We start from the raw sequence: 25,357 nt of genomic DNA, 5'->3' as shown, positions 1-25,357 counted from the left end.
TGCATATTAAGTAAAATATTTCTTTACTACATCTGAAAGAAATATATTTTTGCTAATATTTCCCTTTGTGTTATTGGCAGAGTTTAACTTTTATATAATTCATAAATATGAATACATTCTAATAGTACTATATGCATATATACAGAGATGCCTTAGACTGATTCAGACCACAAGCCCATCTAGTCTAATTTATGTAGCCTTTTTCAGTTGGTTGGGTAGCCTAGTTCTTACCTTCTAGATGTACGTGGGCTGCAGTTCCATCATGACTGGGATAGTAGGAATTGTGGTCTAATACATCTAGAGTCTGGAGGGCAGCAGGTTGAACAAGGGTGCAGAAAACCTTTCAGCCTGAAGGCTTAATTCATTGTTGGAGAAGTTGAATTAAGCAAACAGGCACCACTGTATGTGAGCACAATGTCTTCTAATCTAGGAGTGCTCTAGGAACAAGGATCAAGGATTCATTGTTCTTTAACATTTGGTTACCTGATGGTGGGTGCAACTGGGTGATTAAAGAGTAGCAAATCAACCTCGCCTAACCTTTTAGCTTCCAATGTGTTAGCTCCCATTGCTTTCTGCTAGCATATGCAATAGCCTGTGTTGATGGGAATTGTAGGGTCATATCTAGAGGGCACAGGATTGAGGAAGGTGGAGTTAAATGACAGAGGGTTAAGGCTGATTAATATATTGCCTGTGCTGTTGAAAAACAGAGAGGAGTAGATCCTAGATTAATAATAATGAAGTGACATTAGGTATGTGGCAGACTAGACAGCAGACCATATTTCCATATGCAGTTTTTAGGCAGACTTTTTTAGGCATTGAGTAATGGATGTGATTTAAAACTTGTGATCAACTGTCTGCTGGTAGATTTTTATTTTATTAGAACCTATTAGAACACACTAAATATGAGGGAGGAATATAAACTCTTGGATCTTTTACAGAAGTTGACTTGAGCTCCACCTTGTGGGTTTCAATAGCACATCATTTGATTCAAAGACTATAAAATGTTTTTTACAACTCTAACCATAACAAACTAGGGTTGGACCTATATTTAGTTATTCTTAGAGCATACCCACTCTAACCAATTTGACTTAAACAGGGCATCACTAAAATCCCGTAGAATTGCTCAGCCTCAATTCTGAATTACTGAATGTATGGCTAAATCTGAATCTAGCATGTAATGATTATCCTTGCACTCCACTGCATTCCAGTTTTATCTTGGTTTATATTTTTAACCTGCTCGTAATAATAGTACAATCCTGTCTAAGTTTACCCAGAAAGAATTACCGTTCAGGTTTTTTTTTAGACAGAGGAAAGTCTGTCATCTGTGGAATGCAGATCCTGTATCTGTGCAATTCCACTTAACCAGTGCCACCTAGTAGTTGTATATAGAAAAGCCTGCCCCAACTTGGTCACCTTCAGAGACATTTGGACCACAATTCCCAGAATTCCCATCCAGCAGGGTCACTGACTGGGAGTTCTGCAGTCCAAATATTTTTGGAAGGCACAAGGCTGGGGAAGACTGCCATAGAGAAAGATAGAGACCAGGTCTCCTAATAAGAGAATGTGTGAAATGTAAACGTTTTAATGCCGCAAAGAATGCATAAGCAGAAACCTTTAAAAACTGCATTTTAAAAGCCCCACTTCTCTGGAATAGATGGGGAACCTGTTTTAGCAATACCTCTTCATTTATGTCTGTTGCTTGACTTTGCTTCTTCAGATACATGACAATTGCCCAGTGTCAGGTAGTGTAGTCAGTGTTGAAGAAGAAGGATAGTTGTCAGTCAAAATATCTGGAAGACCTCACATTGCTCAATGCAGTCAACAAGCTGCAGCCCCCTTGGCCATTCTCCATCTGTCAATAGCAGTGGCAAAATAAGCACCAATTTCACTAAAAAGTAAGGCATATGGGAAACCTATACCTTGTCTGGAAGCAGAACTGTCATCCCAGATGCTTCAAAGGTGCTTGTGAACAAGCTGTACACTTCCCACACACCACCTTTTCAAGCAAAACCACTGCTTTTTGTTTTGTTGTAATCACTCTGGCAGCACTCAATTGGCAGCACTCAATTGTAATGGCAATTTCTGCAGTAGAAGGCAAGGATGCTACTTGAATGTCTTGGAGGGAAAGAACACAACCTTCCCTCTAGATATGGAAGTTGTTCACTCCTGCCTTAACAGTTGGAAGGAAAATGATAATACTTGCTCTATTAGAATTACATAAAAATTCTGCTATATAACACATCAATTTAAACATTAATATTATAGTCAATACATTATTTTATTAAATAGCAACAACGGGGCTAATTAGTGACACTGAACAGATGCACTTGGAGTCTACAGATTTAAATACCTGCGATATACAAGCAGTGCAAAAGAGAAAGACAGAACTTTGGAAGGCGTGGGTCGGATATGCTGTCAGACAGACAGCTGGCCCGACCCACGCTTTCAACGCTTGCCTTCCTCAGGGGGAGGCTGACCGGCGGGCTAGTTTCCCAGCATGGGGTAAAGGGTGGTCGGTATCTCCCCAACAGGGCAGGGGAAACGCCAGAGGCTGGCGAGTAGTTAGCTGGCCATGCGATTTCGGGGACACTCAGGAGCCCCTGCTCAGGTTAAGGCAGACATAGGCAGCTGGAGAAAGACGCCGCCCACCCCACGCCTGCCCCACGCCTAGGCGAGCGAGCGCATCGACCCGCCGGCGAGGCTTCCGCTCTCCCCCCCCCCCGCAGGAAGCACTCCCCCTCAACCCGGAAGAATAAGTATCTCTGAGAACGGAACGGGAGGCTGTGGGGCGGCTGCTCGGGAGCCTCCGCCGTGTGCCTCCCCCTCCGCCCGCGCGCTCCGGAGACCCACGCGGCGGGGGGGCCCGGGGGGTGAGTCTCTTCCGCGAGCCACGTGAGCAGAAGCGCCTCGTCCTTTAAAGACTCAGGCGCCGGGCTGCTGGCGAAAGTTTTGCGGGACGGGGCGGCGTCTTCGCGTGCGGGTGCTTCGGACCCCTTCGTCCGCGGGCTGCGCGCGTGTGCTGGCTTTTGACAAACGAGCACGCGAGCTCGTGTACAAATGCACGTGTTCACACACGTGTATGATTCTGGCGAGCTTTCCTATTGCAAGCCCTGTTGGGACACTCAGTATCTCGTGGAGATCAGGCCTCTGCCCGCCCAAGCCTTCAGGGCGTTAGCTAAGGACGAACGCATGAGTCCCTGTGAAGCATGTTTTATGCTTTGGTATAAAGGCTCTACACCTGCCTTCGCCAAATTGGGGCTTTCTGGATAGGTTAGGGACTGCAGTCCAACCCACCCGCAGGGTACCAGGTTGGGAAGGCTGCTCCACACCATGGTTCAGCTGTTCTAATCTTGTATCTGAAACCCTGTAAGTAAGGAGTAGTGTTTGCTTCTCTTATTTTCCTTCCCCCGCACCCAGCATCTCATGTGCTTGGTGTACTCATGTTGAATGTGTGAAGGATGTTAGACTTTCTGCAAGTTATTGTTCAGCAACAAGCAGATGTGGAAGTTAATGTGTCTGCTATCGTTTTTCACCCAGGTGGGAATGGATTGGGCCTAAAAAGTTCAGCCCATTCTACCCATCGCTCCATGAGAGAGGGCAAGCGAGCAGGCAGAAATTACAGCTCGTCCTCAGAACTGCCTCCTTTGCATGTTCTTTCCCTCTGCTTGGCCCTGTGCTACTCCTATAGAGAGTAACTAATGCTCTCTCTGTCTCTGGCTCGGTAGTATGGCAGAAAAGAGTTGGTACATTGAGCTCATTTCCCATCACTGCATCATTCAAAGAAAGAAATCAATAAGGGTGAGGCGATGACAGAGATAGGCAACCTGCTGCCTTTTAAATGGCTTGGACTACAACTCCAGCATGGGCAGGATCAGAGATTATGGCAGTTGTAGGCTGAAACATCTGGAGCGTCCCAGTGTACACCTACTCTATAGCATACTTATAACACTGAGGCTTACTTCCAAGTAAGCACACGTACAATTGAGCTGTGTTTTGCATGTTTGGTGTGCAAGTGTCCAAGAGGGTATAAATTACATCCAGTCACACCTGCTTTGCTTTGGTCTTATCTGCTGTATCCTTGTCCTCTGCTAGAATGCTGTTCCCTAGTAGCCAGAATTGTTTCTTAGCCATGCTGTATATCAGCAAGGGAAGGTGAGCAAGTGAGCACTTTCTAAGACAGCAGCATGCACCTATCATTCCTGCTATGTTGGCCAGAGAAGTTGAGCAAAAAGACCTTGGAACTGCTGCTGTCTTGTCTTTGGATAAATCCAAAGACTTTTGGAAGCAGCAGGACTCAGTGGGGATTTCCAGGGATCTTTGTGGCTGACATGGTCCCCCTATTTTTTATCAGCCTCAGCTGCAGTACAGAGGAGGGAAGAAGAAATTGGAATTGACTTCTTACTGTTTGGTCACCCCTTCCAGCCTCCAACAACTGCCTGTCTGTTTGCCTGCCTGCCTTCTTCCTTCAAAATAAACATGGCAGTGTTAAGCAGACTTTAAGATCTTGTGCTTAAAATAATGTGTTGTTTGACTTTACTCTCGCAGAGATGAGGCATGCAACTGGAGAAAGTTCTGGCTCTGGCTTTTTTTGTAGTGCTCTGTACAAAGGCACAGCAAATGCAGTAATACTACCACAAGCTGTGCAGGCAAATTCATGGACAGGTCTGGTTCTGGAATTACCAGTTTTTCTTTACTTGCGAAGAATTGAAAGCAGGGGGTGGTTTCTGTCTTCAAGCATGCTTGTGGGATCCTGGAAACATCTATTTGGCCATAACCCAAAACAGATAGAAGTAGCATCTTAGATTAGATGGAAGGGTTTTTTTTATCCCATAGGCTCTTATGAGCATTGTACCTTGTTTGGAGTGTTGGCTCTTTTGCCAGTCTTGCAGTCCTGGCAAAAGCCTGAACACACCACATTCTGGAGGTGGCCATGTTGATAGGTCTTTGTTACATTTATTTTTTTAAGATACATCCCACATGTACGGCAATTATTGAAAGTAGTTTATGGCAGCATGATTTTTTGAAGATATTCTGTGGAACTATAATGTCGAACAGGACAATTGACACTCCAGAAATCTATGGTGTTTAACTTTTTTCAAATGAAAGATTCACACTCTGCCCATTTTAGCAGAGTACCATGGGCATCTAGAAAGTGGTAATATTCCAATTCAACAACTCCAGTATGAACAAAATTGCTTAATAGCTAGGCAGCACTAACTAGATGATTGATTAGGTTGCATTAGGATATCAGTCTAAACATTTATACCATATATCTGCTTCTGTAATGTAATTTTTGTGATATTGTAGGGTTTTAACTATAGAATGGCTTTGTCAGAGCCATTATAAAACAAAGTATGTATGTAGGTATATATAATTTAATTCAGTAAAAATGGAAACAGGCTAAAAGAACCTTAGGAATTTTAAATGCTTCATTTTCCCACTTGTAAAGAGGATATCCTTTGCCTAGCACCAGGGAGAAACTATAGAAAGCTCTATCTGCATGGGTAAATTATGACAAAGAAAATACTGGATTAATTTTCTAGAAGTGCCCCTGAAGGAGCTAGGGTAGGATCAATGTGAATAATATTTAGAGAGTCTAATTTGGAACAGGCAGGTTGTTGAAGATCTTGTCATAACATAATCTTTTGCATTTCTTCTTCTTTTAAACAGTGTATGAATGAATACAACTCTAGTCTTCCAGCAACATTTTAAACTATTTGTACCGATTTGCAGTAGCAGACATGAGTGGATCTAAACCTGATATTCTCTGGGCTCCACACCATGTTGACAGATTTGTTGTATGTGACTCAGAACTCAGTCTCTACCACATTGAATCTGCTGTAAGTACTGAACTGAAAGCAGGATCACTGCGTTTATCTGAAGAAACTACAGCTACTCTTTTGTCCATTAATTCTGACACTCCATATCTGAAATGTGTGGCTTGGTATCCTAAATATGATCCTGAATGTCTTCTGGCAGTTGGGCAGGCCAATGGCCGAGTTGTCCTTACTAGCCTTGGCCAAGATCACAACTCAAAATGCAAAGATTTGATAGGAAAGGAATTTGTTCCAAAGCATGCTCGGCAGTGTAACACCCTGGCATGGAATCCACTGGACAGTAACTGGCTTGCTGCTGGCCTGGATAAACATCGGGCTGATTTTTCAGTACTGATCTGGGACATCAGTAGTAAATACCCTCCAGAAACTCCAGTCGCTACTGAGAAAGTAAGGCTTTCTACGGGAGATACTGAGGCAGGAATAGTTGTGACAAAACCACTTTATGAATTAGGGCAGAATGATGCTTGCCTTTCTCTTTCTTGGCTTCCAAGGGATCAGAAACTTCTTTTAGCTGGAATGCACCGCAACCTGGCTATCTTTGACCTTAGGAATACTAGCCAAAAAATGTTTGTGAATACCAAGGCTGTTCAAGGTGTGACTGTTGATCCATACTTCCATGATCGTGTGGCTTCCTTCTATGAAGGTCAGGTTGCCATATGGGACCTTAGAAAGTTTGAAAAGCCTGTATTAACTCTAACAGAACAACCAAAACCTTTAACAAAAGTAGCATGGTGCCCAACAAGAACTGGATTACTAGCCACTTTAACCAGGGATAGCAATATCATCAAGCTCTATGATATGCAGCACACTCCTACTCCTATAGGAGACGAAACTGAACCTACAATCATCGAAAGAAGCGTGCAACCCTGTGAGCACTACATTGCTTCCTTTGCTTGGCATCCCACCAGCCAAAATCGCATGGTAGTTGTCACTCCCAACAGGACTATGTCTGACTTCACAGTGTTTGAAAGGATCTCTCTGGCCTGGAGCCCAGTTACCTCTTTGATGTGGGCGTGTGGACGACACTTGTACGAGTGCACAGAAGAAGGGAAAGCTAGTTCCATAGAAAAAGACATAGCCACCAAAATGCGCCTCAGGGCTTTATCCAGGTATGGACTTGATACAGAACAGGTCTGGAGAAACCATGTTCTAGCAGGAAATGAAGACCCACAGCTGAAGTCACTTTGGTACACTCTGCACTATATCCTTTAAAACTGTTTGGGATGCAGGAAGAAAATTTCAACTGCACTGCTTGTAGTGGCAGATTAAAGGGTTGAAGTATTTGTTGCTCAAGAGTAGTGTTGCTCAAGTTGTGAAGGTAAGACTGTAGGTACAGATGGCCCAAAGTCACAAGGTGACAAAAAGAAGCTGGATATTTGGACGTGAGTTAGCGATATAATTCCCTCATGGGAGCAGGGATGATTATGGTGCTGGGGTGGAAACTCTGTCAGGGTTCAGAAAGCCTCAGAGCTCACTGAAATGGAAGAGAAGATAGATGAAATGTAGGAGATGTGGATATCAGGAACATAAGATTGGACACAGGATGGCATTACCGAGCAACACTTTAAGGGGTCAGGACTTTTCTGACATTATGCAGACTGCTTCATTTAAACTCATAGTATTGCTTGTGTGATTCATACAACATGCAATTGTTGTAATAGCTTGAAGGCTAATCTTCCTTAATGCATTTTATTCGGTTCAATTTGCTTCACATCTCACTTCAGTAGAGGTGTGACAGTCAGTACAAGAGTATTTATATGTGTACATAAACAATAGGAACATGCAAACTAAGAAAAAAACCAACTTAAAGATAATTAGAATGTATGAAAGAGCATTTCTGACTTTCCCTTCAACTGAAACCTATTTGCTGGCAATGGTTAGGTTTTGTAAACAGCTTATGATACAGGTATAGATCCCCTTTGAGATGGAAAATTATTTGCATAAATTCCATTGGGTTAGAATCTGTGTGGGACTAAGCTGTCTTGAGACCTGTTCTGGGTAAAGAAGGGATATGAATGTTTTAAATAAATAAGCTGCTCTTTAGATTCCATCCACAGTAAGTTTTTTCAAGAGCTCAGCCAAGCTAAGTCCAGTGCCAAATCCTCAAGCCACCAAACAGTAGTGCAGTTTGCCGCCCTCTTATCTTACTAATATATCTCCTATACTTCAAAATACTTATGAAGCAGTACACGGAGGATATGGATCAGAAATGCACAGGAAACAAAGGATCCTTAGTTTATGCAGGCATCAAATCTATTGTGAAAGCCTCTATGGGTGAGTACATTATGACTGAATTGTTATTTAATAAAATGTGACACTTTTATTTTAAGAATTTTGGCCAGCCAATATCTAGACCAAATCGGTCCCCACAGGAAAAATCAAATGACCCCAAATCCACCTCTTTGAGGTTTCTAGAGGAAGCGTGTAATATGAATGCACGTGATAACAAAAATAAAACCTTCTGTCTTCAGAGTGCATTTTTAACTGGCATTGCTCTCTGAATGGCTACTGAGTAGTCAAAGCTAGTTTCTTAAATTGTTTTTCCTTGGCTTTTGAAAAAACAAGTAACCTGTTGTTCTTGTGTCCAGAAAAGAGGCACGAGAATATTTTGTAGCTTAAAAATCCCATTGATACTACCTGTTTTCATCCTAATAACAGTTGTCAATTGCTTATGTATACTCACCTGTGCAATAACTAAATTCCTCTTTAGGAACAACAGAGAACATCAGGCATAGTAGAAGTGGATCTGACAGACAGTCAGATATTATTCAGTATCTGAGTGAGGAGAGATCATTGGCTTTGCAGCTTTGTGGATGGATAAAGAAGGGCACAGATCTAGATGTGGAACCTTTTCTCTATTCTTTGGAACAAGAAGGTGACTGGGAGCGAGCCGCTGCTGTTGCACTATTCAACTTAGACATCCGGCGAGCGATACAGATACTGAACAAAGGAGCTTTTTCTGGTAAAGGTACCTGTTCTGTTTTGCTATCATTTTTGTAAAGTACATTTGTTTACCTGCTAATCTATTAAGTAGACTTTGCTATTGTTTTGTTTGGCTTTAGAAAGAATTTGATCCAAATGTGCCCTTCCACCGGCAAATAGTGCTATTTGTTCACATAAAGGTTGTTTTAAACCAGCCTTCACCAGCCTGGTAGCCTTCAGAGGCATTTGGATTGTAACTCCCAGAATTCCCATCCAGCCGGGAATTGGCTGGATCCTACATTCAATTTAGTTAGTAACTAGAATGGAAGAACTGATATTATTGCACCACTGTAATGTTAGTGCTGAAGACAATGTGAGCAGGGGACCAAAAAGCCTCAACCTATGCATTGCCCTAATGCTACATCAGTTCTTGAGATGGTTCACTCTGAGCTACAGAGCAAAATTAAAAGTTGTACATAAGCAAACTACAATGTATGAAATAGCCATTGTAGATACCATCACTTTACCTAGCATTGGAATGCCTGTCTTGGCAAAACATTCCTTTAAGGTGAAGAATTTGTACCACTTTATACTTTGTAGAGTGAGTTTTGTTTCAAGGTCATGACAATTGCTTTTGTGCAACACCCCTGTGTAACAGTAGATGAAAACTCTGCTTGGGAGTACAGGTTCAAATGTCATTTGAAACAAAATATTTTAACAATATTTTAAGAATTTCTTATAGAAGTGGAAGTAGATGGCTTCAAATTGTGGTTACCTTGATGTCTCTTTTTTCTATGCAGGTGATCTAAATCTTAATGTGGTGGCCATGGCTTTATCAGGCTATACAGATGAGAAGAACTCATTGTGGAGAGAAATGTGCAGCACTCTAAGGTTACAGTTAAACAACCCTTACCTATGTGCCATGTTTGCTTTTCTGACAAGTGAATCAGGTTCTTATGATGGAGTTTTGGTAAGCTTCTTTTGTTAATTGTTTCAGATACTGAATTGAGAATTGATCAGGAAGTTTGTGTTTTAAAAAATTTGGTCTTGTCTAGTGACTTAAGCATTTAGGAGGACAGAATGAACTCTGTATTTAAAGAATATGATTAAAGATTTTATTTATATAAACTCAAGAGATTGTATTTGTTTAGTAGGACTGTGTAAGTTTCCTTTATTTTTTGATCCTTACCCTTTGCTTCATGTTAAACTGCTTCTGAAACTCCCCAGATTTGTGAGGTACTCAAAAATCAAACCAAATTGGTGAAATACACAACAATAAAGCAAGCAACTGGGAAAAGATATTTGTTACATGCTGTCAAATTGTTTCCAACTTAAAGCAACATTATGAAGGAATGCCTTCCAAAATAGACTGTTTTTGACAGCTCTGTCCAGTTCATATAAATTCAGGGCTATGGCTTCCTTTATGGAATAAATCCATCTCCTGTTTGGTCTTCCTCTTCTTCTGCCATCAACTTTCCCTTCTATTATTGTCTTCTCTATTGAGTTTTGACTTGGGATTGGTTGGAATAATTTTTAAAATTATTTTTCTCAAGTTGCAAGGAGCAAAAATACAGAACTGTTGCAGTATTTGACCTTTTTTTGAATGATGCTTTAGCCTAACACTAATGTATTTCATATTCTTTCAGTATGAAAGTAATGTAGCTGTACGAGACAGAGTGGCATTTGCTTGTAAATTCCTGACTGATGCCCAGGTGAGGTTATCTGATCTGCCACTGTTTTCCTGCTTTCCTCTGAACCAGTGATGGCGAACCTTTTAGAGACCAAGTGCCCAAACTGCAACCCAAAACCCACTTATTTATCACAAAGTGCCAACACTGCAATAAAACCTGAAAACTGAGGTTTTAGTTTAGAAAAAAAACAACTCACAGCCAGTCCAAGCAAATATCCATCCATCCATCCTTGGCAGTGCACTGAGCAGCCATGCAAAAGCTTGGATGAGTCGCAGTTAATGAGCCACGGCTTGTGACATCATCGCCTGGTGCCACTGCTCCTTTCTGAGCATGCGCATGGCCCTTGTGTGTGCTGTTATCCAATGCTCAGCTACTGGGGCGATGCTGGGGTGACTTGGCTCACATGTCAACAGAGAGGGCTCTCCTTGCCTGCTGTGGCATTCATGCCATAGGTTCACCACCACTGCTTTAAATCACCCTTCTTCAGGCTGGTGCACTCTAGTTGTTTTGAACCAACTCCCATCCATCCCTGTCAGCATGGCCAGGTCAGGAAACCTGGGAGTTGTAGTCCAGAGCATCCAAAGGGCACCAGGTGATGGAAGGTTGCTTTAGGTCCTTTCCAGGAAACACAATGGGATGATTAAGTAATAATATATTCTTCCATGTTTGTTGCTCTCTTGGGTGGCAATAGATATTTGGCATACCAAGGAATTTTATGGACATATAATTTCTGGTCAGGACAAACTGAACTTTTACTATTTGAATAATCTTTGTAGAGTCTTGTAACTATAACAGATGCTCCGAGACAACTAATATAGAGACAAGAAAGTGTATATTAATCAGAAAAGTTGGAGGTTCTTTCTTTTAGGCTATTGCTACATTGCAAATTATGTGTTGGCTTGTAGGCTAGAAGCATTTGTGAACCTACCTCTTTTACAGTAAGTTGGCAAGGAACTGACTGTAGTTGTATAACTGCTTGCAAATCTTTTGAATTTGAGTACATATGAGAATAGCTTTTATTACTTGTTTGGTGAACAGTGATCATTAATAAAAACTATCAGGAACTTGATACTATAAGGGACTCTTATAGTCCCTTCCACATTCCACATTTACAGTTTTGGGGAGCAGGACAATCTAGGGCAGGAGTCAAAGATCTTTTATTCTCCTTTTTTAACAATAGCTGAATAGATTCATTGAAAAGCTAACAAATGAAATGAAAGAAGTTGGGAACCTTGAAGGAATTCTACTGACAGGACTCACAAAGGATGGTGTGGACTTAATGGAAAGCTATGTTGATAGAACAGGAGATGTTCAGACAGCAAGCTACTGCATGCTTCAGGTTTGTATCTGAAATAATCACAGATTTCATGTTGTAAGCCGCCCCGAGGTTTCAGCAAGGGGCGGCATAGAAATGTTATAATAATAATAATAATAATAATAATAATAATAATAATAATAATAATAATTTCAACACCTACAAAAATACCATTTTCTTAACTTTTATGACATACATTATTCTTGTATGACATCTTGTATACATGGAATCTTCTTTAGGAAGATGCTTTGTTTTTTCATTTTTGTTGATTTTTTTAAACATTCCATTTTTTGACCTTGGGGAACTAACACATTAATCATAAAATAACAGACTCTGAACCCTTATTATTGAAAATCCTAGCTTGCTTCCTGTTATTCTTGCCTTTAGCTAAAGTGGCAGGGTTTCTGTTATGAGTTAAATGTTATGCTATCTGTAACATTTTATGAAATAGAGCAGAAATAGAGCTCTATTTCCTTTTTGCCCGTGTGTGTATACATTTTTAGCTGATATGTCTACCTTTTTAGGGTTCTCCCTCTGATGTACTTAAAGATGAGCGAGTTCAATATTGGATTGAAAACTACCGGAATCTATTGGATGCGTGGAGGTTTTGGCATAAACGAGCAGAATTTGACATTCATCGTAGTAAGCTGGATCCCAGTTCAAAGCCTTTAGCACAGGTAAACGTTCTTATGATTTTATAGATATGTAGCTAAAGCACCTAAACTGGCATGTATCAGTTAATATACAGGGATGAAGGGCTTGTCACAGCTCTAAGTGGGCCACTTAACATTCATAATAAACTTAAGGCCAGCAGTAGAGAACATTTTCTTTCCTGTTGCTTTTTCAATCTAATTCATACTTGATGGTACTGATTTTTAGTCAAGAGTAGCAGCAATTTCCTCTTAGTAATATAACTTGGACTTGTTGCAGCAGTCATTTAGTGGCACAATGGGAAAAGTTTGTCCTAGCTGTAGTGACAGACTGGTGTTATTCCAAGTCCTTATGTTCAAAATGAAAGCAGAACAAAAACCTATTAAAACATATTTTGCTCAAAACTCTCCTTCATACCCTGGTCATTTTCCCTTTGGCTACTACAGTTTTGCTGGTCTCCCCTTGTTTGATCCACTCACATTCCAATACCAAAATTATTAATCGTCCTGTTGTTCTGCCCATATAAGGTGTTTCCCTAAATCTCCTCAGTGGTTTCCTGTCTGCATGTGGATCCTGCACAGGCCTTTTGCCCTTAACTTCAAAATGTATTATGGCCTTCCCTTTCCTTAACTATTATCACTCATGCCTTCCTGCTGTCTTCACTTGTCCAATTTCACTACCTTCAGCCATCCAAAAGTCTCTTGCCGCATTTCTGTTTGTTGTCCCTTATGCTTGGAACTGCCTCCCAAAACATCTGCATATGGTACTTTTCAAAACTTGCCTGTTTTAGAAAGCCACGAGACCCCTCCAGCCTCCCCAGATCCCTCTATTGGCATTGGAACAAAACCAAAGTACTCATTCATTCATTCATTTTCATTTGAAACTTTTATATACCATCCTATCACTGACATCTCGGGTGGTTTACAACAACAAATCAAATTATCGAAATGAAGATTACTGTTTTTTCTTTCCCTGCATAGCTATGCTTCTATTTTCCTCCCTTTTCTTGTTTTGCAAGCCCTTTCTGGTGGGTAGCTCTTGTATAAAATCATAGTTAAAGAGTCCTGTATGCAGATGGTGTTGCCTCAATGAACACTGCTGCCATGGGCAATATTATGCCTTTGCTTTCCTGACCCCCAAAGTTAAGAAACCTCCAGTGCCTCAGTATGCTGCTGCTTAGTGATTTATCAGATTGCCTAAAAGTCCTATAATTGCTTTCAAGTAGTGTTGTTTTTTGGCTATTGCCTCAGGTGCTAAATGATTACAGGAGACAGGAGAGCAGCTGCATCAAAATTTTCAAAGTCCCCCAAGCTCCTTGAACATAAATCTCTATTTTATGAAACTTGTATTACGGTATTAAATATATCAGTGACTTAGTTTGCACCTAACAGCAACTCATTTAAAACAGATGGGCTGAAATGCACAAATGGGGAAGTGGGTGTGCAGCATGCACACTCCTCTTCATTCACTCAGCAACCCACAATCAGTTTCTTTGTAGGTTGCTGAGCTTGATTTAAGAACTTGTACCACTTGGATATTCAAGAATTAAACAACTGTGTGGTTAACCCAACGGATTGTTTAGCCTTATATACATCCCAGTAATCCAGGTTTGCACTTCATGCTCAGGAACCTTCAAAAAAGCTAGCTGAATTTTTAAACTGATGAGTAAACAATGTGAACAGGACCAATAATTATTGCAATTGTCAGGGCTCTTCAGAGACTTACTGATTTAATCCTTTAAGGAAACAAAACTTTCCAGTGAATAAATCAAAGCATGACTACTGCATTACTTAAATATAAGAGAGATTGTATTTTTTTTCTATTTTCAAGGTATTTGTAAGTTGCAACTTTTGTGGAAAATCCATCTCCTACAGTTGCTCAAGCATACCACACCAGGGCAGAGGTTTCAGTCAGTATGGTGTAAGTGGATCCCCAACCAAGTCGAAAGTCACCAGTTGTCCTGGTTGCCGTAAACCCCTTCCTCGCTGTGCACTTTGTCTAATAAATATGGGTACTCCAGTGTCCAGTTGTCCAGGTATGGCGGCCACTTTGCTGAATATACCCAGTTAATTCACAGCATTTTAGTTTTGATAAAAAAGTTTAACTGCTTTTCATTACCTATCAATCTGAATGGCATTCTCTTTACTACTAATTATGGGCTCTGAGTTGCATTTAACACTTTATGCCTCATTTGTGTGATTGGGATGTAGCTTTATTTTAGCTTTACATGAAGCCCCTTTTGAATCTATGGGTGGGTGGACTTTTTTATTGTGCAAGTGCTTGTGCATTAAGTTTGCAAGATGGGTTGCACAACTGTGCCCATGCAATACGAATTGATTCTCCTGTTTTATTTCAGAACCTTCCTCTGATGCAATGTCATTTGCACTTTTGGAATGATACAGTAGGATACTACCCTTGGGTTCTAATTCAGTGTTGTCTTTTCCTCAGTAACCCAGAGTTCCAGGTTTGCATGTCACAGAGAAGAAACCCAGGGATAGGGCAAACCTGATTTGTCTAGCATACCAGTAGGAGATGAGTAGTTGGGAGCCAGCATGCTTCCTTGCTTGCTTCTATACTCTTCTAAACCACCCATGGTTAGCAAATACAGTGCCTTGATTGTAGTTACTTGTATCATGGGCACCCATCACTAAATGTATCTTTTTTACACTTTTTCTCTAGAAAGAAATAATTTCTGAATAGGAAATGTATGTTTGAAGGGGGCTGTATTATTACCATTAGTAATTTCTCTCGAAGTCTGGAGCCAAGCATGAAATCTTATTTTGTTGAAATGGCTACAATTGTCAGGTAGTTCTAATCAATGATTTGCATGTTATTTAAAATATAAATATTTACAAACACTCAAACTTCTTTATTTTAAAATATATATACAGGAGCTTTTATTTGGTGTGGAAATTAGCCAATTACGTTTAACCTGCAAAACGTAACTCAGAGAGGCTGACTACTGGGTTGCCTTTTCTCCTCCTGAATTAATGTTAGAACTATTTTCCCAGCCAGTTCAATCTCTAATTTTAAACAGCCCTGATTGCAATGCTAGCAAATGCACTGAATAAGTTTCCTTATGCATAGGAGGATCCAAGTTGGATGAAAAGGTGGATCTCAGCAAAGACAAAAAATTAGCCCAGTTCAACAACTGGTTTACTTGGTGTCACAACTGTAGGCATGGTGGTCATGCTGGACACATGCTCAGCTGGTTCAGGTAAGGAAGCAAAACTTAATGCATTCAAGCCATACATCTATGCTGCCCACATCTAGAACCTAGCTTTGTAGGCCACCATGTAATACCAAAATACTAATTCTACATAAATAATATGACAACAGCACTAAAGTGCAACCAAATCCCTAACAAGGGCCAGACTAATAGCAACTCAAAGGACTGCTAATAACTATAGCAAAAAAGTTGACAGTTTGTGCTTTTTACAAACATTATGCAGCCATTTTAAAAAATTACAAAAACGTGTGATATCCATAGTATAGTAATCAAGAATGCCCTATAGAAAAAAGGACCTATTCAAGACATCACAGTTCAGGATTGAAATCACTGTGCAATAACTGAACATATTTGTCAGCTGTATTTTTTTTAATTCCGTTTATTTTTTTTTCATTTAAAGCTTTTATATACCGTCCAACTACTAGCATCTCGAGACGGTTAGTGTAATGTAGTTAGTGTAATGATTCTCAAAATCCATGGGGCTATTTCAGGAATGCTCAGCAGCTTGCATGAGTCCTTGGAGAATTGTTGTCGTTTTTCCCTTGAACAGCAGACTTCAATGCTATATTACATACTAATGTTGAAGCATATAATGCAGAACTCCAAGAAACAAGTTTCTGTACTAGTGTGCATGGTCCTTTGGATCTTGGTTTTGGTTCTTAATTTATAAAGCATGCTGCTCTAAAGAAACTCAGGCAGTTTGTATGGATGACTTGCATACAAGCAACGTTGGTATTAAGGCACTTTATCCCTGGTGTTGTTGCATGTTCTTATGGTAAATGCCAGCTGACATGCTGAGGACAGTTGAAGGCATTCCCTAGCCAGCCATACATAGGATCAGCTATTGTTCACAGCATGCATTTTCTGATACAATTTCACCCTTAGGAACTGTCTTGAGTTACAAGTTGGACACTTAAAAGTCCTTCAGCAGTTCATGGTACTATTCAACCCAGTGGGAGCCTGTTCAAATTTATAATCTAGCATTGCATTTAATACACAAGTGATTTAAAACACAAGCAAACATATGCAGAGAGCCTGAGACCAGCTAAATTTTCCTCAGATTTGCTTAATATTTATCTCAAAACAAAGCTATTCCTTTTTTCTACGTGTTTTTAACACATTGGTTGTAGCCTAGCACTCTATATAAAAGTATTTACAAAAGATTCTGTTGGTAGTGGAAATGTTCCACTGCAGCCAATTGACAGTTCCATGTCAGATACTGAGAATCAAAAGGATAGGATGTTTATATATAACACTTCGTTGCTTACATGTACCTTTCCCCTTAACATTTATATTGCACTTTTCCTCCTGCAAGGAACCTAAGGCTGCTTACATAATCATCTTCCTCTTAAAATTATCCTTACAAGCCTGTGAGGAAGCTGAGAGAGTCAGGGACTGGTCTTCTACCAGTGAGCTTCATGACTGTGTGGGAACTTAACTCTCCCGATGCACCACTCCACCACACTAGCTTGTTTTGTATTGCTTCAGAGAATCTTTAAAATGCAGCTTGCAAAATACTACACTTGGTGAAGTCTTATTTAGGCCTCAGTTTAGAAGAGATGGATTGTAGAGTAGATTATCGGTGGGAGCAGCCCTGAAAGGGTAAATTAGGTTTGTATCCCCCTCACTTTTCACGTTGCTTAAACCTTACTATGCTTATCTGCATGTTAAAATTTCTGTTTTGCTTTTAAGCCCTTTTTTCTAAACTACTTGGAATTTGAATATGAAATATAAGTCAACATTTTGGTACAGTATACTGAATTATTTCTGGGAAAAGCATGTAGACCATTTTTAAAGAATACTTTCATACAGTCTTCTAATGCTACTTTTCCTTTCTTGTCAAGGGATCATACTGAATGCCCTGTTTCTGCATGCTCATGTAAATGTATGCAGCTGGATACGACAGGAAATCTCATCCCAGCAGAGATGGTCCAGCTATAAAACATTAGGGCTTGAGTAAGAACCTTCAGAACAAGAGCTGTCTCTAAATAGGTGTCCTTCACAGCTCAAACGTTTACCTCAGAACAAGTCACTCGTGACTTGCTTGTAATAGAAAAATAAATCATTCTATCACATCAGGAATCTGTGTGGATGGTTTTGATGTGTTTTGCATAGCCATGTACTGCTGGATTGTCTCCAAGAGTGTCATGAGGACACTGTTCATTCAGTTGTGAAGCATTTTATTTCAAAGACATTTATACAAACTTACTGAAATGCAAAGCACCTGTCAAAGACTTGCAGTACTACACTGCCCAGATCTTAAGGCTTCCAAGCTACAGGAACCAGTGTTGTGTATTGTTTCATGAACTTTTGAGAACTGTTCTTGGAAAAACAGTGTTCTGAGTTGTGCTGTATAATACATCCAAATGTTTCTATGTACTTTTTCCAGTTTAGATATCAAACCCCATTAAAGTTTCCATCTATAGTTTGCTCACATTGTAGAGCTATTCTGTTAAACTCCAAAGACAATCTTCAGGTGAGCTGAACTCTTGTTTAGTTTGTACAAGTAAATAATGTTCCAAATTCATAATGACATACTCTGAGCACCCAAAATTAGTATAACTACGGTTTAAAAGTTTCAAATTGATTATAAACTAGTGGATGAGACACAAATGCCACCTCAATGACTTGGAATAGCAATCACTGAAAACAAGGCATACCTGTATTCCTACAATATTAGTATGAATTACATAATCCAAGTTTTGCTGCGAGTTATTCATTTGCATCAGAAAACGTGAAACGTACAATGAAAAACAGACACAGTAAAAGCTGTTTACAACATCTAGGTAGCATGGGGTGTCAACTGCCATCATTATAGTAGTGGCTGCTTCTACCAAACTCTCAAGTGCAAGATTTCTCCCAAATAGGAAAACTTTTGGGATACATTACAGTTGCCTAACAGACAATCTTATATTTTTGTTTTAATTATAGGGGGCTTGGAGCCAAAGAACCGTGTGCAATAATCAGTGCATGCACCTTGGCTTTCTTGCCTCTTTTCCCATTGTAGTCCCTTGTGCTTCCTGAAAAGCTGCTTATGAAACATTTCAGAATGACAATGTGGTGCAGGGCCTGCAGCAGGGAGTGGCAGGAATGGGCTAGCTCCAGGTGTGTGCATGCACATATGGAAGTTACTTGGACACTGGGCACTGTGGATCCAAGGCATGTTATTTCTAGAAAGACAAGATTTGTATAGGGAAAAATAATATTTATTTTTGTGTATGCAGTTACATTACCTTTTACTATAATTAACTTTGTCAAAGGCCACATCCAGTCAGAATTGAATTTTTATTGTTTGATCTATATATTGAAATGTACAAAATATTAAAGCTACTGTATTTTTGTAAGATTGACAAAGATTAACAGTTGCTTTTCATAATTAAAAGGCTATGATGTAAATAGGAATGATTAATGTATAACCTGGGTGTCTAAAAACAGTATATTTTGTAAAATAAAAGGAGCTGTATTTTATTATCTTAATCTTGTACTAATCTGCTTCAAATGATGCAGTTTTGCATGTATATGCCTTTTAAGTATGTAGAACTGCTCTGTCAGTACATTCTGTACACTGTGAAGCATTGTATGAACATCCAGCATCTAGCCCAGCACTTGAAGGTTAGTAACTCAACTGTAAAGACATTAGCTCTGACCTCTAGTGTCAGTTCTCAAACATTTGAGCAGATGTGTATTTCTAGAGACTGAAAGGTTTTAACTTATTTTATTTTGGTTAATACAACTGCTCCCCCCTTTGGGATTAAAGAATAAATTTTGACTTGACTTGCGGTTTAAGGTCACTGTTCCACAACCTTCCTACATAGATTGGTTGGCTGGCTGGTGCTGCATCAGTCCAGGAAGGGCTCTACTGATAGTGCTGTGCTCTGATTTTAGCATGAGGCAGTCTAGATAATTTAAATTAAAAAGGGAAGATACATCTTTTAACAAGTAGTTTCTAGTATAAAACATACCTCGTTAGTGAATCTGGTTTGAAATCTTAAGCTTTTTTTTCTCTTGATGTAATTTAAGAATGTTTCCTGGGAAACCTTAAAGATCACTCTAGTTTGATTTCATACAAGGAACTCAAATGTTGATGAATAAATGATTCCACCCACTTCATTTTGCTGTCCTATGCCTGAAAGTTTCTTAGTTCTGTGATATTCTTTTCTGGCTCTCATTTTAATTTAGATGTGCTTTTGTTTAAATCTCCTTGAAAAGTGGTTTGATCCATTTATCGTTACTCTTAATGAAAATCAAATATGAGCAACTATTTTCTTGCTGTTATCTGCTGTATAGTACAACCTTTCCTTTCTTGCTCTCAAAACCCTTAGGGTAATGGTGCTGTACGAACGATTCTGATAACCAGTAGTTCCTAAGATTGGGCAAAAAAGCTAAATACAGATGCAACTATCACTTATCAACTTTTTTTGGCCTTTAACAATCCCAGTGTACGAAATGAATGCTGTAGCCATGAATAAAACTAAGATGGAAGATTAATATTTCAAGCCAGGTGACCAAACCAACTGCATTCTTGCCAAGAACAGTCACTTTAGTCTATATTAGTTAGGAAATCAAGCCTTGCCTGACATCGGATCCTTACTCTCCTGGAGGTGTTTTATCTGCCCAGATCCAGTTTGACAAAAGCTCTTAAGAATCTAATTATGTCAACATTTCATGTTAGCCATCTTATTCATTCTGGTTCCTGCCCAGTAGACCCCTTGAGTTTTGTGTTACTTAGGAATAGATTTATGTGTTTTAACGTTTCTCTGCATGTTGTACCATTTAAGGACTTCATACTGCCTTCTCCCCAGGTCAGTCCTGCAATATTTGGAATTGTGCAGCAAGATTTCTAAAGTGATATATATGGCTTCCTGACAAACTTACTATTGCATAGTAAGATGCATAATTTGAATAATTATGGTCTTAATAGTATTAAAACTAAATATGGATTGCTGAGGACCAATGTTTAATTGGAAGTGTATCTGCTTGAAGCCAATGAATAAATTCTTACACGTGTCAATTTTTTAAATGTTAGGATTGTTTTATAGGCTTAGGAATAGGGTCTCAAAACAATTTCAGGCCTGCAAAGTTTCATTTAGTTATACCTGTGCAACATCCCAACCAATTCCACTTCAATAGTATTGAATATTGCCTTCCTGTTACCCACATTAACATAGCTCAAGCTGCACTTTCTTTTGCCAAATCTTCACCGTCTTAAACAATTCAATGTAAGATGCTGCTGCTTGTATCTGTCTAATTCTCGCTTCACTACAGTACCTCCACAACATGATTCCTTCATGTGGTGAGAGGCCTTACAAGCAACTGACAAGCATCACCCCCACCCCCACCCCCACCAGATATGGTGCAAGGCTGTTCTAGAGACACAAACCTGCCAGAAAACTAAAATAACTTTCTCCCTTTACTAATACAATTTTTAGCCCTTCACTATATATTGAAAGACTCTGCTCAGTCTTTTTAATATTATGCCCCATTCTTATAATTTGTTACCTCAATTGAGCAAAGAACACCAATCGAAAAAGTTTAATTTTGGAAGGTCTGAAAAAAACTTACAACAGATCACTGTAGCACAGTGTACACTGTGCTTATAGTAACTTAGGCAATGTTGTGAGTCAAATAAGATGACAGACTTTCTACACTATTAGTATACTCTGCCACATTAAAAACAGGCATGGGTAGTCACTCTCTGATATACTAACTTAATATACAAGCATTTTGCCACAATTCTGTGAATGGAGAAGAGTGACTCATGAACTCTTTAAATATGGAAAGTAGAGAGAACTTGCTACTCTTTGGAAATCTGACATGCTCAGATGGGGTTTGAGGCTCAAAGATCCATGTCATCTCTAATGCAGAAAGTGTCTCCTGTACACAGAAACTTTTTTCAGTTCCTAAATGTTTCTCACGCAGATATCGTAACACGAAAATAAAAATGTAAGCCATTTATTTACCCAAAGGTGGTGACTTGAGTGGCAATAGGCTGGGCAATCTTGTCTTTCACCGGGGACAAATTTTTCTCCATCAAGATTGCACCATAACTTAAGTCCAACAGGAAGGATAACACAATGCAAAAGTTTCTGTACCAGATCATAAGCATACCAGACTGTCTAAAGTGACTGTAAACATTTTTCCTGATGTGTTCCTTAACAGAATTGTCCACTTTGAAGTTGTCAAGAAGAATGTCAGTCATGCATTAATACCAAAAGGGTAATACTCAGGAAAGTCATGAATAACTTTTAGAGCTTCATTATACATCACAAGATCTGAAAGAAAGACAAGGAAGGAATAATGTAATGTACTAGTACTGATGAAAATAAATTGTCCCAAATGATACCTTAAAATACTGTTTTTCATCTTCAGAAACCCCTAATTTTAGAGTCAGTCCAGATAAAAATATTTCAAGAGATTGCTTTTACTAATATGTCTAATCCTGAAGAGGAATTAAGTTGCCAATAATCTGATCACAAGTTTTTCAGAATTCCAGAGTAGCTGCAACCACTATTTGTCAGTAAGAATAACAACAAAAAATGGAGCAGATGAGACTAGGCTTGAGCCATTAAACATTTTGAGGGTACAGCCCAGGAGCAGTGCCCTTGATGGTTACAAGGATCCTCTGCAGTGCAGGGAAAGGGGAAGAGGTAATCTCTACCTCCCCACTCTACAAATCAACTGGACAGGAGAGGAAGATGGAGTGCAGCCACTATACTTTGTATCCTGGCAGGCCCAACCTCCTTCCCTCCCCCAAAATGTTCCTTTTCAAGCTTGGAAAAGTAGCCAGCATGGTTCTTTATGCAGTTGCAGTGAAGGGGAGAGGAGGGACATACAAGCACCAATTCCCAGCTTCTACCTGTTTCTGACCTTACATATGGGAATCTAAAGAATCCTATGGCCCCCTAGCTTCTGTCTGGGGGATAGGAGCATATGACAGCTATCTAACAGAATGAACCTGTTTGGACAGACATATGTAGACAGCCACTCTTTTGAACAGGTAAGTTTGAGAAACTGATAGGATTGTGAAGATACTGCTGTGAATGCATGCATCCTGCCCTCAAAAATGCTTCCGTAACTAAAGTGCTTGTACATGGAGGCACAAGCACTTTATGAAAATCAACAATCCCTATGGATCCTGAATTCTGACCTATGTTTGTGCATTTCCTTCTGTGTGAATCATGCCAAAATGTATTTCCACAGAAAGAAACTATAGTTCTTAATGCATTCCACACTAGGAGACTTCAGGAGAGTTGCTTATTCAAAAGTATGAGAGTCATCAAAACTGCACAATTTAAAATGCAGAAGTAAAGGGTTTACTTACCAAACACACTTTTATCTTCTCTGAATTGGGTATATGATCCACAGACTATGTTTAGCTGATTTGTTACTCTTCCTACTACTTCAATGACTCCAGAGATCTCTTCTTCAAGCTAGAAAAGCAAAGCAAAAAGCAAAGTCTTCAGTTATTAGTTCCACAGACTTCAACTGCCCCTTGTTTCATTTAACACTGAACAATGTTTTTTTTAAATGTTCTATATATGTAAGATTTTTATAGGACACTATAGCATGGAAAAGATCCCACTGATCTCCCAGATTTGATGGTGCTTGAGGTAGAGATTTCTTGCTTCCATTATACTGCAAGATGTTACATATGCATAGTGTTATACTAATTAGCACTATTTTACTACCACTTGTATTATGATTTGGCATAGCTAACAAGCAATCCACAGAAAATACTATGGGAGAAAACATAATACAATGACATTTTTTCCTTAAAAGATTAGAATACTGTACAGTAGCAGAAGCCTCTGGTACAACTTGCAATATTTGACTTCTGGAACAGTCCCTTGTGCACAATCTTGCCACTGTGCCAATACTTAGGACTGCAGTGTTTCTTTGCTTGGAAATAGATCCTGAAATCCTCTCTCATAAGCTGGTACACAAAAACTGAAGATTTTTCAGTATCTTCTAACTCAAGAATTAAAATCAAGAGATACCTAATATCCAAAAAGATGGTAAGGAAAAATAATATGAAGACAACTTTCCAAAGCATAGGTATACTTACTGGTGTGTTTAGCTCAACAGTTGCAGTTTTTCCCTCTCCATCTGCTAGGAAGAAGAATTTTCCTGATGGATGGATCTACAGAGATACCAATGCGGTTTATTTCTACAGAACCTTTAACACCTTCACAAAGAAATTTTAGATGAACAATGGAAGCATTGTAAGATAGATGCCAAAGTTCACCATCACAGAAGCAAGATTAATTGCATGTTAATGAAGTACTTGTTCTAATCAGTACCACTATTTGAGTGAGCCTTGTCTATCCTGGCACCATAAGCAGCAAACACAGGAATACTGACACACCTTAAATCTTTCTACTGCTAAAGTGTAAATAGTTCTTCCAATAACTATAATAATATTCAAATAATGATCAGCTTTAGAAAGAGCTGTCAAGAATGGAGAATTCCACACTTATCCATGCTCTGTAGGATGAAAGCTGCATTTACATATCCAACTTATGTCACGATTCTTTGTCTAAAAAGTCAATAGGTATACAGATATTTCTGTGTGCTCTAGAGGCTGGCATGAAACCACATCACAAAGTAATGTGCATGCTTGCCTTTAATAAGGACAAATGAGCTACAAGTATTTCTCACAGTTCACAGAAGCTATTATATTTAATTGCAGATCATCAGAGAACATGGATGTGTCTACAATAGTGTATGACTGAAGTGAAAAAAGAAAGACCTAAAGACCAAGCAGAACAAGGGAAAACAGAAGAAAATGATATGCCTATCTAGTCTCTTTCCATGTTTGACTCATTTAGAGCTTTTCTCTATTTTCCAGCTGGCTTTCTCTTTTCAGCTGAAAAGATGTAGCATATAAATACAAATGCATGATCCGATGCATACTTAAACAGAATTAAATCCTATAGTTATAACTCCCAACCTATCTAAACATAGGTACGGCTGTGCACTAAATTAGATACCCAGTGATTGTCAGGGTAGGTAACAAGCTGAACTTGCCAGTACAATTCGCTTAACTAATTTCTCCAGCTCGTGTACTCATGTCGTACGAACTACATCAAGTTCGCAATCAGCTGCATGCAATTAGAACTGTGGCCTGCTGATCATGCGAATCGGCCCAGTTGCTCATTTGCTGCCTTTGAAAGACCTTTGGTGTGATGTATGATGGGCTTTTCCTGTGTTCAAAGAGAAGGATGCAAATACATCTCAATTAAACTCAATTAACACTACGCCCCTCACACTTGCTGCCGAAACACAAGGGTCCAGATTATTTAAAGCAAACACCACTGCCGGGAATGAGAAAAGTTTCTCAATTTCCCTACGGTTTGAGGGCTTGCTTCTCGGGCCAAGCGGCTAGCACCCCGTGTTCCCCAACTGACCTTTTCTAGACGTCCCACGAAACACACGGATTTTCCAACATATTGCGCCAGCTGACTTGCAGCAACACGAACCCGGGGCCCTTCGAATATGTCCGCCATTTCGGAGTTAAGAGACAGAACAAACCAACTCTCCTCCTCCTTCTCTATAGACGTTATGCTACCCACATTGGCGGGAAACTTCTACTTCCGCTCCTTTGGCGAAGCCCAAGCAGCATTACCACGGTAACAAGGGACGCGTGCAAACTACAATGAACCCTGTTCCCACTTCCCGTTTTACGTCATTCCGGGTTGCGCGTAGTTGTCCA

At 39.6% G+C, this 25,357-nt stretch overlaps 2 protein-coding genes across 6 annotated transcripts; one reads left to right on the top strand and one right to left on the bottom strand.

Moving 5' to 3' along the window:
* The first annotated feature begins 2,779 nt into the window (after window positions 1-2,779).
* Window positions 2,780-19,755, top strand: MIOS (meiosis regulator for oocyte development). Of its 4 annotated transcripts, none has more exons than XR_006414569.1 (11): window positions 2,780-2,870; window positions 5,671-7,038; window positions 8,013-8,111; window positions 8,548-8,805; window positions 9,560-9,729; window positions 10,406-10,471; window positions 11,631-11,789; window positions 12,290-12,442; window positions 14,247-14,451; window positions 15,096-15,221; window positions 15,504-15,592. XR_006414569.1 is itself a non-coding variant. In XM_044428736.1 (11 exons), exons 2-11 carry the CDS (start codon window positions 5,742-5,744, stop codon window positions 17,584-17,586), a joined length of 2,628 nt encoding a protein of 875 aa, XP_044284671.1. In that variant the 5' UTR covers window positions 2,780-2,870; window positions 5,671-5,741; the 3' UTR covers window positions 17,587-19,755. The 4 variants fall into 4 exon arrangements, 3 of the variants coding, with proteins under 3 accessions (XP_044284671.1, XP_044284669.1, XP_044284670.1); XM_044428736.1 differs by lacking the exon at window positions 15,096-15,221 and adding an exon at window positions 17,490-19,755 and having other exon boundaries at window positions 8,548-8,799; window positions 15,504-15,633; XM_044428734.1 differs by lacking the exon at window positions 15,096-15,221 and adding an exon at window positions 17,490-19,755 and having other exon boundaries at window positions 15,504-15,633.
* Window positions 17,809-25,299, bottom strand: RPA3 (replication protein A3). Of its 2 annotated transcripts, XR_006414570.1 has the most exons (5): window positions 25,053-25,299; window positions 23,711-23,785; window positions 22,967-23,075; window positions 21,606-21,917; window positions 17,809-19,541 (listed from the first exon to the last, which is right to left on the bottom strand). XR_006414570.1 is itself a non-coding variant. In XM_044428738.1 (4 exons), the coding sequence occupies exons 1-4, from the start codon at window positions 25,149-25,151 to the stop codon at window positions 21,841-21,843; spliced, it is 360 nt and encodes a 119-aa protein (XP_044284673.1). In that variant the 5' UTR covers window positions 25,152-25,299; the 3' UTR covers window positions 21,582-21,840. The 2 variants fall into 2 exon arrangements, 1 of the variants encoding a protein (XP_044284673.1); XM_044428738.1 differs by lacking the exon at window positions 17,809-19,541 and having other exon boundaries at window positions 21,582-21,917.
* Between the last annotated feature and the right edge of the window lie 58 nt (window positions 25,300-25,357).

This window comes from Varanus komodoensis, unplaced genomic scaffold (assembly GCF_004798865.1).
Source record: "Varanus komodoensis strain SLA01 unplaced genomic scaffold, ASM479886v1 scaffold2, whole genome shotgun sequence".
Classification (NCBI taxonomy): Eukaryota; Metazoa; Chordata; class Lepidosauria; order Squamata; family Varanidae; genus Varanus; species Varanus komodoensis.
Note: the sequence above shows the minus strand (reverse complement) of the source record. Positions and strands in the feature narration are given on the sequence as shown.